The following is a 14,598-nucleotide window of genomic DNA, read 5'->3' as shown; positions in this document are numbered from 1 at the left end:
TTGTAACATTACAAACGTTTCACTTGCAGATTTTCCTAGTTTGAAACAAAATTTGATGTTAACACGCTGTTCTTTCTGTACACTCAACATTTTCCGACGCACAGACAAAACGTCAACTACTTAAAACAGACGCCACGGGCAGACTGAGTGCAGGAGGCAGATGAAACTCGAGCAGTAGGCGGAGCGAGAGTCACGTGACAGGCCACGCGACTTTCAGCCTTATTGCATTCGTTTTATTGTTTCACCAGTACTAGTCCGTTTTTTTCTAGCCACACCTCGTATACTGTTCTTCTGGAGGGCTCTATCTTTTAATATGGGCTGGGGGGTGGTCCTGACGTAACAGAGACGCGAAAAAGTCTCGCGCTAAAACTTGCGGGTGGTGTGGCCCTTTTTGTGTTATCGTAAGATCTATACTGTTCTTCTGGAGGGCTCTAGCTTTTAACATGGGCTGGGGGTGATCCTGACGTAACAGAGACGCGAAAAAGTCTCACGCTAAAACTTGCGGCTAGGGGTGTGGTGCTAGCGGTTAGCTGGCGACGTGGGTGTCCGTCCCTTATCGTAGGACCTTCTAACTTAACACGGTTCTGCTCTCGGCTTCTGTTCTCGTTTCTCCCCTCGGAACTGCGTCTGTCTCACGGTGGGAAGGTATGACATGCATTTAGGCATTCTTGTGTTAGTCTGTGGTATTCCATTTGCTCACTCGTTACTCGTATTACTTTGGTTAATTTAATGTCACGATTTATTCGGAGCTATGTGACATACTACTGGATTTGCTTATCATGTCAGGGTTTTCATGGAAGGTGTTGGATTTACCTGACACCTTACAAGTTTAGTGTCTGTGTTTTGCGACCGCACCACAAAACCGTGCGATTAGTAGACGAAAGGACGTGCCTCTCCAAAGGGAACCGAAAACATTTGATCGCAAGGTCATAGGTCAACCGATTCCTCCACAGGAAAACACGTCTGATACATTCTATACGGCACTGGTGACGGCACTCTCGTCCAAAGTAGCGAACAGTGAATTGCCAACCAGGGAGCCTCGTTAGCAGGAATGCTCTCTCTTCCGTGCGCTGTAGTCGACTGGCGTCGTGTGTTTCGATGTTTGTTTAGGTGTAGCGTCCCCATACTACGGCGCAGTTACCTCGCATCAGACGGACAGATAATAATTGTCTGAAAATAAAAAATTAAACTTTTCACTCGAGGGAAGACTTGAACCAAGTACCTCTCTGTTTGTTTCTTTTTTAATCTCATTTTGTTCGCTTTTTTGTTCGTTGCATCTGCTCGGGGCGGATATCGTAAGACATCCGTTTAAGTTCGTTGTCCATCGATTAACTCAGTTTTTTTTATTACAGAGGGCAGCTAACCCTCTGACCGAACACGCTGAGATACCGTGCCGGCTAAAGTTCAAATGTGAGTGAATGGAGGATTTCAAAAATGTGTGTGAAATCTTATGAGACTTAACTGCTAAGGTCATTAGTCCCTAAGCTTACACGCTACTCAACCTAAATTATCCTAAGGACAAACACACACACCCATGCCCGAGGGAGGACTCGAACCTCCGCCGGGACCAGGTACACAGTCCATGACTGCAGCGCCTTAGAGCGCTCGGCTAATCCCGCGCGGCGTACCTCTTGCTCCGCAGCTGCTCACGCTAACCACTGGACCACGGGACCACGGCGCTCCTGAGTTTACATTATCCTTGATGTTGCGCATGGACTACTCAGTTTCTATATTTTGCTTATTTTTTTCATAGTTCCACACAACTTCTTCCTGTTTTCTCGATTGATTTGTGTTCAGTTTTTCAAGGCCTATCCACTGTGCCAACTTATAACTAAATCTGAGGAGGGTGCGATGGGGAAGTTTCCTTGTTAGTATCTGGTGTGTCTGTTTGTGACATTATGAGCTGAAACATTGTCATTTAAGTAGTATTTTCATGTTTTTATTCTTGTGTCCCATAATAAGGTACATTTGGGGGGAGGAGGAGGGAGGGGGCGTCTTAGAGGGACCCATTGTCGTTTTATTCACGCATGTGTCAATGTCGTAACGCCACACCCCCTCCACTCCCGCTGTGATGACGCCGCAGGAGGGTGCGAAACAGGAGGACTGAAAAAGTATAAATACCCTTTGCTGCTTCGAAACACGTTCAAATTTCTTCGTATATTTTTGAACGATCCCTAGTAATCCCAGCTATAAACCAGAGCAAATGGACGGTCGCGCTACACTCCAAAGGAGTGCGATCACGTTCAGGGGGTTGCTGACCCACGGTGTCCTTACAGAATGGTTGAATCGTCCAGGAGTGCCAGTAGTGTCAAAGGTTGTGAAGACGGTCATAGTGTTGCACTGCGAACTGTCGTTTTCCACCGCGAAATGTGGGGGAATCAACGCCCCAGGGGAAGGGGTGGTTTCACTGACACCATTTATGCCACTCCCTGAAATCTTTTCGTGTCGATACTGACCGGCGGTGTGCGTAAAATATTTGTTCGTCAGCCATCCATAAAAAAAACCGCGTGGTCACTACGTTGGGCGTGCGGTGCTGACCTCCACTGCAGAGGCGTCAAAAGAAGAGGTGAAATATGGGTAAGAGCGGGGACCTCCCAATCGAGTGACACGTCCATGAAGCCTTGGGAAGAATTATGGTGAAATTTGGTGCCAATGTGACACCATTAACACAAATTACCACTTCTGAGCTCTGGCTTTTTTTCGCGTGTGTCGACACCTTGCCGTTTGAAGCGTCGCTGAGCCCGAGTGTGAAGTCGCAGCGCGCTACACTTCTGTGCTGCTACAGAAGAAGGCTGTAGGTACCTTTAAGCAAGTTTTCCAACTTCTGCGTCTCAGTGCGAGACAAATACTGGCTTTAGAAAAAGTTGTCCTTTTATTGTGTTGCGCAGTGTATTATCCACCTCTGCTGAAGTAGCAGTAGTCAGTTAATGTTTTCCTCACTGTTGTGTACATATTTCCGCGTAGTCAGCGCGTACACAACTTTCCCACTAGAGTGCGCCCCGCTAAGCACAACAGCGCAGGCGCAGCGCTCGTCCGTCTCCGCACTACGAGATGGCACTGCCATAGAGACGGACCAAATTCTGCTTCCGCCGATCCGTGTATTATTATGTAACGCAGCCAATGAGATTGCTGCTAACGTAGAACCTTTTCTCCTCGCGGATCACACTCGCGCAGTGATACATGAACACGCGAGGTATTATAACGTGTGTACAGACCTCCGATTAGTCAGTTTGCATTTGTCTGCACCGGTCTGTACCAGTCTGCATTAGTCTGTACCAGTCTGTACGAGTTCTGCATTTGTCTGTACCAGTCTATAGTCAAGTTTCAGACTGCGCCTAATAAGATTACCATATTCCTGTACATAGCCATGAAGATAAATGTATAGACACTTTTGTCAAGTATCAGAGATGTATGTGAGAATAAGATTAACGTACCAATACCAAAGGAACTTCAGATTGTCAATTTTGGTCACCGTCAATCTGCTACTCCAAGCGTGCAAGTGGCATTTCTATTGTCTGACCTAACGGCAGAAGATAAACACGCCACGATAAGACCACGACACATATTGCTGACACTCTCCTACTTCGTTAGAGCGACAAGTCAAATAATCTGATGGTGTGTGTACTGAAAGTCTTACAGTAAGCTCACCACACTCACCATAAGACAATATGCGTTGTGTAAACTGCATCTGCTCCCCACTCATATTCCATTGAGTCCTTCCTCCCCTCTGCTCCCTTTTTTGCTCGTGAATCAGTTATTTTGTCCATGTAACATAACAGTGTTTCGGCCACCAGATTTATATAAAAAAATGGTTCAAATGGCTCTGAGCACTATGGGATTAATATCTGAGGTCATCAGTCCCCTAGAACTTAGAACTACTTAAACCTAACTAGCCTAAGGACATCACACACATCCATGCCTGAGACAGGATTCGAAACTGCGACCGTAGCGGTCGCGCGGTTCCAGACTGAAGCGCCTAGAACCGCTCGGCCCCAACGGCCGGCAGATTTTTATACTTTTATTCTCTGAGTCCAATGTAATACAAGGTTCGTTTGTCAAGAGCTTCTTTGTGCTTTTCATTTCATACTGCTTGTGTTTTTCATATAGATATTTAATCGTATATGATCACATATTTTCGTAAAGACAATCTTTGCACATCTATAAACTGTCGCTGATGTTGTGTGGACTATCTGTTCTGACTTAACTTGTCTGAAGATGGCTTGCGCTCTACAATGACCAATCAAATACTCTAGGACAGCAATACTACATACCGAGCGAGGCGGCGTAGTGGTTAGCACACTGGACTAGCATTCCGGAGGGCGACGTTTCAAATCCGCGTCCGGCCACCCTGATTTAGGTTTTGCGCGATTTTCCTAAATCGCTTCAGGCAAATCTCGCGGTGGTTCCTTTGAAAGGGCACGGCCGGCTTCGTTCCCCATCCTTTTCTAATCAGATGGGACCGATGACCTCGCTGTTTGGTCCCATCCCCCAACCCAGCCAACTATCAATACTGTATATTTCAGTTTTTAATATGTCTATGTTCCTTCAAGTAGCGATGAATATTGCACAGATTTGCTTGTCATATCTGTAAATAAATAAATCATTATCTGTTCTACTTTAATAGCTTAAAAGTTTAACACAATAAAGGAAGTCTAGCAGCTGTAATTTGCCTCCTAGAGCTTCCACCAATGGTACGTTTCTTGTTAGTTTTAAGTGAAGCTGGTCCTAAAACATTTTTTCGAATCTTTCGCTTTAGATATTCAACTTTTCTCTTCGATTTTCTGTGCTTCAGTTTCAGATTCTGTAATGTTATCCCGTCAAAAAGTTCGACAGTCCAATAACCGCCATAGAGCAGTAATCTGAATGGGATTGACATTTGAGAGCGAAGGTCTCAACGTATCCTCCATCTTCAGAAGAGAGGTAGTGTAGTGAACATTTCTATACCAAAAGTGCCAATGTAGTTAAAAAGAAAGGGGTATACAGATTTCTAGGTCCCGTATGGAATTCCTTTACAAGATTCGTTTGGAGCGGTAACTTGATAACAAATTGGCTGAAAGAAGAGTGTGTTATTGGATAAACAGAGACTGAGTCAGGTGGCTCAATGGTTGACCGTTCCTCCTTCAACGTCGTCTCAACTGATTTCTTCCCCAGTGTTTTACTGGAGTAGAGAGCCGTCTCAATTGAAGTCCAACGTCGACAGTACGCTAAACTGTAACCGGCGCTCCCTAAATTCCACCCCGATATCACAGACAGCGTGTGGCACTAACCTTTCTCCAAACGTGAGCAACTTCGCCAGCTGCTCCCCATTTGCGGCCAGCATGATGTAGGCGTCGCAGCCGTCGTGGTTTACCTGGTTCAGGACTGGTCCCCCATTGAACTCCCACTCAGACAACTCCTCGTTCTCTTCGACCAGCACCTGCAAGCAATACGTGTTTATTGGAGGAAGATACAGCAAAATTGTATTACAAGATGCGAGAGCAAATCATTTTTCCTAACCTTGTAATAAGGCAGGCTCTTTATTTTCTTGAAGAATGGATATGTAAATACATCCTGGTACAACGGATCGGTCAGTATGGCCAGGCAGTTGAGATCACTGGCCAGGGGAGTCGTAATGGCGACGAGAAGCTTGTCAAGGCCTCCCGCCTCTGTCCGTTCCCTCAGAATGCGGGCCATGCGGGACGACCTGCAACAGGAGGCACTCATGTACATTCTGAGAGTTTAGGACTACTGCAAACTTGCAAATCTGAAGGTTGTTGTTGTTGTTGTGGTCTTCAGTCCTGAGACTGGTTTGATGCAGCTCTCCATGCTACTCTATCCTGTGCAAGCTTCTTCATCTCCCAGTACCTACTGCAACCTACATCCTTCTGAATCTGCTTAGTGTATTCATCTCTTGGTCTCCCTCTACGATTTTTACCCTCCACGCTGCCCTCCAATACTAAATTGGTGATCCCCTGATGCCTCAGAACATGTCCTACCAACCGATCCCGTCTTCTGGTCAAGTTGTGCCACAAACTTCTCTTCTCCCCAATCCTATTCAGTACTTCCTCATTAGTTATGTGATCTACCCATCTGAAGGTAGCAGGGGTAAAACACAAGGAGCGAAAGGCTATTTACAATTTGTACAGAAACCAGATGGTTGTTATAAGAGTCGAGGGACATGAAAGTGAAGCAGTGGTTGGGAAGGGAGTGAGACAGGGTTGTAGCCTCTCCCCGATGTTATTCCATCTGTATATTGAGCAAGCAATAAAGGAAACAAAAGAAGAATTCGGAGTAGGTATTAAAATACATGGAGAAGAAATAAAAACTTTGAGTTTCGCCGATGACATTGTAATTCTGTCAGAGACAGCAAAGGACTTGGAAGAGCAGTTGAACGGAATGGACAGTGTCTTGAAAGGAGGGTATAAGATGAACATCAACAAAAGCAAAACGAGGATAATGGAATGTAGTCGAATTAAGTCGGGTGATGCTGAGGGAATTAGATTAGGAAATGAGACACTTAAAGTAGTAAAAGAGTTTTGCTATTTGTGGAGCGAAATAACTGATGATGGTCGAAGTAGAGAGGATATAAATTGTAGACTGGCAATGGCAAGGAAAGCGTTTCTGGAGAAGAGAAATTTGTTAACATCGAGTATAGATTTAAGTGTCAGGAAGTCGTTTCTGAGAGTGTTTGTATGGAGTGTAGCCATGTACGGAATTGAAACAATGACGATAAATAGTTCGGACAAGAAGGCAATAGAAGCTTTCGAAATGTGGTGCTACAGAAGAATGCTGAAGATTAGATGGGTAGATCACATAACTAATGAGGATTGGGGAGAAGAGGAGTTTGTGGCACAACTTGACCACAAGAAGGGATCGGTTGGTAGGGCACGTTCTGAGGCATCAAGGGATTACCAATTTAGTATTGGAGGGCAGCGTGGAGGGTAAAAATCGTAGAGAGAGACCAAGAGATGAATACACTGAGCAGATTCAGAAGGATGTAGGCTGCAGTACGTACTGGGAGATGAAGCAGCTTGCACAGGATAGAGTAGCATGGAGAGCTGCATCAAACCAGTCTCAGGACTGACGACCACAACAACAACATTATGAGAGGCAGTAAAATGATAGCCGAACACCCGCTTCAATGGGCCGTGGAATGATTCGATTCGAAAGTGATCAGCACACGTGTTGAGACAGTTATCCCACTGGGGACGAGACGACCAGTTTCTGGTTCGTAGAACTAAATCTGTCGCTAACTGATCAACAACCGCACCCTCTCGTGCACTTCTTCGTCCGACTGAAACCGATGTCCACGTATGTCTTTCTTCAGGTCGCAAAAGATGTGAAAATTAGGCGGTGAAAGATCCGAGCTGTGCGGAGGATGTTGCAATATTTCTCAACCAAATCGCTGATGCGTAGCCTTCGTCCGACTGCCAGTGTGGGGCGGGCGTTGTCGTGGACCAGGGAATGACTCCGACCGAGAGCGTTCCGACAGCCCTAGATTAAACGGCACAGCCGACATTGGAAACATCCCATATCTCCCCAGTCAAAGAAATCCAAAGCTGTTCACATAAGTTCCGTATAAATCAGTCATATGATGTTCTCGTCCGACAGCAAGGGCCCTCTGCTCGTCGTGGAATCACAATCAGTGCGCAGAGACTTTGCAGAAACTGCGACGCGGCATAAAGTCGAAACGCCCGGGAATACTGTTGTACAATACATTCTGTTGTACGATAGCGCCCGTCCCCACGCTGCCAATCGGACGAAGGCTACGTTTCGGCGATTCTTCACCGTGAGATTATCACATATTTCGCGACATGAAGGAAAACTTGCGTGAACGTCAGTTTTCATTTGACTGCTCCTTATAAACAGCTAGCGAAAGAATATTAGATAAGAGCTTCTCAACCGATCAAATCTGCCCGGCTGCAATCCAGATGGCTGAGTACGTCCAATAGCACTGTTATCAGGTCAGTCATCCTAAATATTACGTCGCAAAAAGCTGTCGGTAGCCTTGTTTTTACTGTATCCACATTGGGCGCCAAATGTTTGATCTGAAATCACGTTCGACGTCAAAAATGTTCTGTCTGCTGTGGCCTCTTTCATACAGCTAAACCTTATTCTGATTTAATTAAATGCACGTTGAGACTTGAAACTGTAGGATGATTATTTGCAGGCTTAGTTTATGCTTAAGAGGTTCAATTAATTTAAAACTTAATCTCGTGCTGTTGTCAATAAATCATGGTTTCACTTGCATGGCCTTATTATGCATTATGTCCAGGTCTGCCAGTTCGTGATATACAGAGTGATCCAGCTGCCCCTACCGATGACATTTTATGCAACCCGCAGTGTTATATATAGCTTCAATAAAACACGCGCGATATTTCCATACGCTCTCGCTCGCTACGCACGAAGTATTAGTCATACAGAAAAAAAATGAACTGGAACTTTTTATAGGAAATTTAATGTAGTTAAATTTTGTACTGCGGTATTTCTTTGCTTACGGCTACGGTTTTGGGGTTATTCGTGAAAAACATACAAAAGTGAGATCAAACGCACCTCCATCCCCACACACTCATCCCTCACTGTCAGAATTTCTAGTATGTTGTACGTGAAACTCCCTCCTACAGATGTAAAAAAATTTTCGAATACACGAATTGTTCCAGATATTAGACCTTTTTTGGTCTCTGTTCATCGGCCTATTACGCTACCGGCATAGTAGGCTATATTTCGTTAACATTATTAATTTAAACATGCCCGAGAGGGTACTGAAAGAAAAACCCCTTTATAAACGTTACACTACATCCACATCTACGTCTGCGTGATTACTCTGCTATGCACGATAAAGTGCCTGACAGAGGTACAATGAACCACTTTCAAGCTCTCTCTCTCTCTACCGTTCCACTCTCTCTCACTAAAACTAATTACGTTGACAGTTCGATCCAAGGTTAATCCTCTCAAGCACAGTAGTTTCGTAGTCAGAAGGCCTAACGAATAGAACACTGTAATAGTTTATTTTATGCTGTTAAAATTCCCAAATTTGTCAGACAAAATTTATACAAAAGTCAGTTTTACACTTTGTAAGTGTTCGGCCAACCCGATGGCTTACTAAGGCCAGTCAATGAAAACCAAAAAAGGTAGAATGTGGGAAATAATTCGTAAAATTGCAAATTTTTGTACGGTAATAGAAGGGAGTGCCATGAACAACATACTAGAAATCTTGAGCGGTGGCGACAGGTGGGGAGTTCAGGTTCTTTTTAATGTCACTTTTGTATGTTTTTATGAATGACTTGAAAACTACGACCTGTAGCGAGAACGTATTCCACTACAAAATTTAACTACATTAAATTTCCTACAAAAGGTCTTATTCATTGTCCTGTAGGACTAATCGTTTTCGCGTAGCGAGCGAGAGAATATGAAAGTTTCGCGCTTGTTTTATGAAGGACAGATATACACTGAAGAGCCAAAGAAACTGGTATACCTGCGTAATACCGTGTAGGGCCACCGCGAGCACGCAGAAGTGTCGCAACACGACGTGGCATGGACTCGACTAATGTCGGAAGTAGTGCTGAAGGGAACTGACACCATGAATCCCGCAGGGCTGTCCATAAATCCGTAGGAGTACGAGATGGTGGAGACCTCTTCTGAACAGTACGATACAAGGCATCCCAGATATGCTCAACAATGTTCATGTCCGAGGGGTTTGGTGGCCATCGGAAGTGTTCGAACTCAGAAGAGTATTCCTGGAGCCACTCTGTAGCAATTCTGGGCGTGTGGGGTGTCGCATTGTACTGCTGGAATTGCCCAAGTCAATCGGAATACACAATCGACACGAATGGATACAGGTGATCACACAGTATTCTTATGTTCGTGTCACCTGTCAGAGTCGTATCTAGACATAACAGGAGTCCCATATCACTCTAGCTGCACACGCTCCACACCATTACAGAGCCTCTACCAACAGTCCCCTACTGACATGCAGGGTCCACGGATTCATGAGGTTGTCCCCATACCTGTACACGTCCATTCGCTCGATACAATTTTAAAAGAGACTCGTCCGACCAGGCAACATGTTTCCAGTCATCAATAGTCCAATGTCGGTGTCGATGGCCCAGACGAGGCGTAAAGCTTTGCGCCGTGCAGTCATCAAGGGTAATAAAGGGTACACAAGTGGGCCTTCACTCCGAAAGCCAATAACGATGATGTTTCGTTGAATGGTTTGCACGCTGACACTTGTTGATGAGCTATCATTGAAATCTGCAGCAATTTGCCGAAGGGTTGCACTTCTATCTCGTTGAGCGATTCTCTTCATTCGTCGTTGGTCCCGTTCTTGCAGAATCTTTTTCCGGCCGCAGCCGTGTCGGAGATTTGATGTGTTACCGGATTCCTGATATTCACGGTACACTCTGAAATGGTCTTACGGGAAAATCGCCACTTCATCGGTACCTCGGAGATGCTGTGTCGCATCGCTCGTGCGCTGACTGTAACACCACGTTCAAACTCACTTAAATCTTGATAACCTGCCATTGTAGCAGCAGTAACCGATCTAACAACTGCGCCAGACATTTGTCTTATACAGGAGTTGCCGACCGCACTGTCGTCTTCTGCCTGTTTACATATCTCTGCATTTGAATCCACATACCTATACCAGTTTCCTTGGCGCTTCGGTGTATCACTGAGGGTTGCATAACATGACATTGTTAGGGGCCGCTGAATCACCGTGTATATAAAAATATGGCAGGCCTGGACATTATACATAATAAGGCCGTACAAATGAAAGAATGATTTATTGACTGTATGACGAGATTCAGTTTGAATCAGTTTGGTTATTTGACCCACGGGAGAAAGTCACAACGATCTGAAAGGAAGATTCGGTTTAACATCCCGTCGACATCGAGGTAATTATAGAGACGGAGAACATTCTCGGATTGTGTCAAGGACGGGGAAGGAAATCGGTCGTGCAGTTTCAAAGGAACCATCCCGGAATTTGCCTGGACTGATGTAGGGAAATCACAGGAAACCTAAATCTGGATGCCCGGACACTGGTTTGAACCGTTGTCCCCCCGAATGCGAGTTGCCCCTCCTCGCTCGGTGTGATTTGAAAAACCTGATTTGGCATTAAAGTAGGATGGGAGTGAGGATATACGAGACTATCTACGCAGAAGAAAGTTAAATGGAAGAAGATCTGGAAATACGTGGCAGTGGCACGTAGGTGAAAGATGGAAGGAGTAGCCAGTGTAATTTCGGGAGGGATACAGGATCACTCAAGATAATGTATGTCTTTAAGGACAGTTGTGACATATCGTTATGGGGTGACGGTTGAACGATGGTAGTTAAGATGGAGTGGTTTGTCCGTGCGGCGAACGTGGACAATCATTTCGGGTTTTGTGGGAGGAAGTTTAGCCTTGCGCTTGTAGCAGTATATGGGTAATATACGCGGCAGTTGCTACGTTGGGATGGAGGCTGTACTTAAGAAGGCAGTCCTGTCCTATTTCATTGTTATTTACATTCCCCCGCCCCTGTCCTAGGGAAGAGAGAATAGCAACAGTCATGTTGTCATTCTTCGTCTTTTGGTTAAAAGAATAAAAAAAACACATAGTAATGCAAGAGGTGAGTAATTAGTAATTATATGAGTGTGATCAGTTGAAACTGAAATGAGTGTTCCTGGTAACATTTTGTATCTGAGGGATTTGGATGCAGATCTGATTGGAAAAAAAGCTGTATAATGAAGGATTTGGTATGAGTACTGGGCAGAGTCTAGAAACGGACTGTAGGTGGTGGGAAGGGGATATTGCAGTTATTCGGGTCAAAGGTGGAATGGAGTCTTCATAGAGTGGATGCAACTTAGGAATAATTTCGTAGTCCAGGAAGGAGAAATGGTTGAAATTGCCGTGAGAAAGGACATGGGGTGTCTGAGGATGCAATACAGTGAGACGATTTGATAGAGTCGAGTCAGCAGGCAAGGTTCTGAATCATGTGAGCCCACTTCGAGGAATACATAGGATTTACAAAAGTGTTACAGGTGTCCGAAGGGTCGTGGAAACTTTAAGGCGCACAATAATTTTGCTCCTAGTGGTAGCTAAAAGCAATGGCGCCTTTGAGAACGTAAAGTATCAATACTCTTCGTCCAATGCCGCGTCCCTAACGACAGTAACGAGTCAGTTCCTATCACAATTTCTGTCGTTTGTCTGGACTGTCAACGCCAACCATAGACTAAAGAGAAAAATATGCGTCGTGAAAAAATTGTTCGTTCAACAAATATTTCATCTAGAAACAAATCGTGGGCGCTACACTTGCTTAGGAAAAGTGCCAGACTCGCATAAAGAGACTTAGAAAAGTAAGTTACCCGTTATTATGCTAGGCAAAACTTTTACTGAATGCTGCACAACACGTAATAGTGTCACAGACATATGACGCTATTTTCCAACATAGTCACCAATTCTGTCTGAACAAAGGCCGGAACGTTATATCAGTTGTTCAATTCCTAGACAATAAAAATTCGCTCCTGGGTCACAGAGCAATTCGCGAACTGCTGTGTGGACGTCCTTATCGTTGGAAAATCTCTTGCCCCATTCGACTGCCTGGACATTGTCTGTGGTCGATGTCGATGGCCCTCCTTTCCGATCGGCATCAGCGACGTCTGTGTAACCTTAGTGAAATTGTTGGTGCTATTTCGTTACAGCTTGACGCAACATTGCATTTGACCAACATACTGCCAGAATTACACAGTGAGTCTGTATGAAAGTTAAACGCTGTGGCCACAAGAATCGTTCTGTCCCGTGTACTTCAACTTTGGATTGCATTCCCAGTTGCTGTGCCGTTTCACTCCCACACTCTGAAGCATCTGTTACACGTGCAAAAATGGTTCAAACGGCTCTGAGCACTACGGGACTTAACATCTGAGGTCATCAGTCCCCTAGAACTTAGAACTACTCAAACCTAACTAACCTAAGAACATCACACACATCCATGCCCGAGGCAGGATTCGAGCCTGCGACAGTAGCGGTCGCGCGGTTCCAGATTGAAGCGCCTAGAACCGCTCGGTCACACCGGCCGGCCTGTTACACGTATCGCAGCATAACGGTGTCTGCAGGAAATGCGGAACATGTACCTTATGAGCAAACTAGGCTAACACTCCGCAGTGACTGATGGGAGCGACTGTAAAGGCATTTCCCATCTACAGCCGCTCGCATCGGGCACCGTGCCGAGTGTCAACTTCGTTTGCGCGATTTATTCTCTTCAGGCGATGTGCCACTCTTGTTGTGCGACGCTCTTAGCGTTGATGATGTTTGGTTTGTGGGGCGCTCAACTGAGCGGTCATCAGCGCCCGTACAAAGTACCGATTTTTACACAGTCAAATCTAGCCACTATCACGAATGATGATGATGATGATGTTGATGATGAAATGATGAGAACAACACAAATATCCAGTCCCCGGGCAAAGAAAATCCCCAACTCCGTCGGGAATCGAACTCAGGACCCCGTGATCTAGAGGCAGCAACGCTAGCCAGTAGACGCTCTTAGCGTGGGCCGACATGCCTAATTTTCTTTCTGAAGTATCTGCATATTTGAGCGACAGCTTCTTTGGTTACAAAACGCACCAACTTACATGTTGGACAGACGCCTAAGACGCTGAATACCGTCCGGCAGAGTTTCGTTGCCAGTGATGGAGAGGCACATGCGGGCGGCACTGCAGACGAGTAGCAGCGACGGCCAGGCGGTGTTCCCGGCCATGTCTGGTCGCACTGTCGCTGAGCTCACATGGGGATCTGCCCCTCTTAATAATGCAGCGGACACGGCGGCCTGACATTTACCCCTCTAAAATAGTCAGCACCGCAATTAAGCGCGCGTGTCCAGCTAAGTGGCCCGCCCTGCGTGACCGGCCGATCCGTTTTCACTTCCCTCTACAGAAGAAAACAGCCTTTACCACTTTCTTGGAACTCTTCGTGGCGGACCACTACTAATCTGAGTCTATGTTGAAGCACCGTGTCTTCACAGATCACTGATATTTTCATATGACTAGTATCGCCTATTGTCGAAATTCGACCAATCGTGTTTACAAAGTAACGAAATGAACTTCCTTTATTTAATTAACTGGAATTTATTCGTATGCAGATTCTAATTTCTTAATTGAACAAGTGAAGATACACTACTGGCCATTAAAATTGCTACACAACGAAGATGACGTGCTACAGACCCGAAATTTAACCGACAGGAAGAAGATGCTGTGATATGCAAATGATTAGCCTTTCAGAGCATTCACACAAGGTTGGCGCCGGTGGCGACACCTAAAACGTGCTGACATGAGGAAAGTTTCCAACCGATTTCTCATACACAAATAGCAGTTGACCGGCGTGGCCTGCTGAAACGTTGTTGTGACGCCTCGTAATGAGGAGAAAAGCATACCATCACGTTTCCGACTTTGATAAAGGTCGGATTGTAGCCTATCGCGATTGCGGTTTATCGTATCGCTACATTGCTGCTCGCGTTGGTCGACTGTCAGCAGAATATGGAATCGGTGGGTTCAGGAGGGTAATACCGCATGCCGTGCTGGATCCCAATGGCCTCGTATCACTAGCAGTTGAGCCCGCATCTCGTGGTCGTGCGGTAGCGTTCTCGCTTCCC

At 45.5% G+C, this 14,598-nt stretch overlaps 1 protein-coding gene across 1 annotated transcript in view; it reads right to left on the bottom strand.

Moving 5' to 3' along the window:
* The window catches only part of LOC126226405 (glutamate receptor ionotropic, delta-2-like), a 110,477-nt gene extending 96,770 nt beyond the window's left edge, over positions 1-13,707 (bottom strand). The window contains exons 1-3 of the mRNA XM_049942223.1: positions 13,583-13,707; positions 5,497-5,683; positions 5,268-5,416 (exon numbers count right to left, since the gene is read on the bottom strand). Of these exons, the coding sequence (XP_049798180.1) occupies positions 5,268-5,416; positions 5,497-5,683; positions 13,583-13,707 (461 nt within the window). The remainder of the gene's footprint in view (positions 1-5,267; positions 5,417-5,496; positions 5,684-13,582) is intronic.
* Positions 13,708-14,598: the final 891 nt, after the last annotated feature.

This window comes from Schistocerca nitens, chromosome 1 (assembly GCF_023898315.1).
Source record: "Schistocerca nitens isolate TAMUIC-IGC-003100 chromosome 1, iqSchNite1.1, whole genome shotgun sequence".
Classification (NCBI taxonomy): Eukaryota; Metazoa; Arthropoda; class Insecta; order Orthoptera; family Acrididae; genus Schistocerca; species Schistocerca nitens.
Note: the sequence above shows the minus strand (reverse complement) of the source record. Positions and strands in the feature narration are given on the sequence as shown.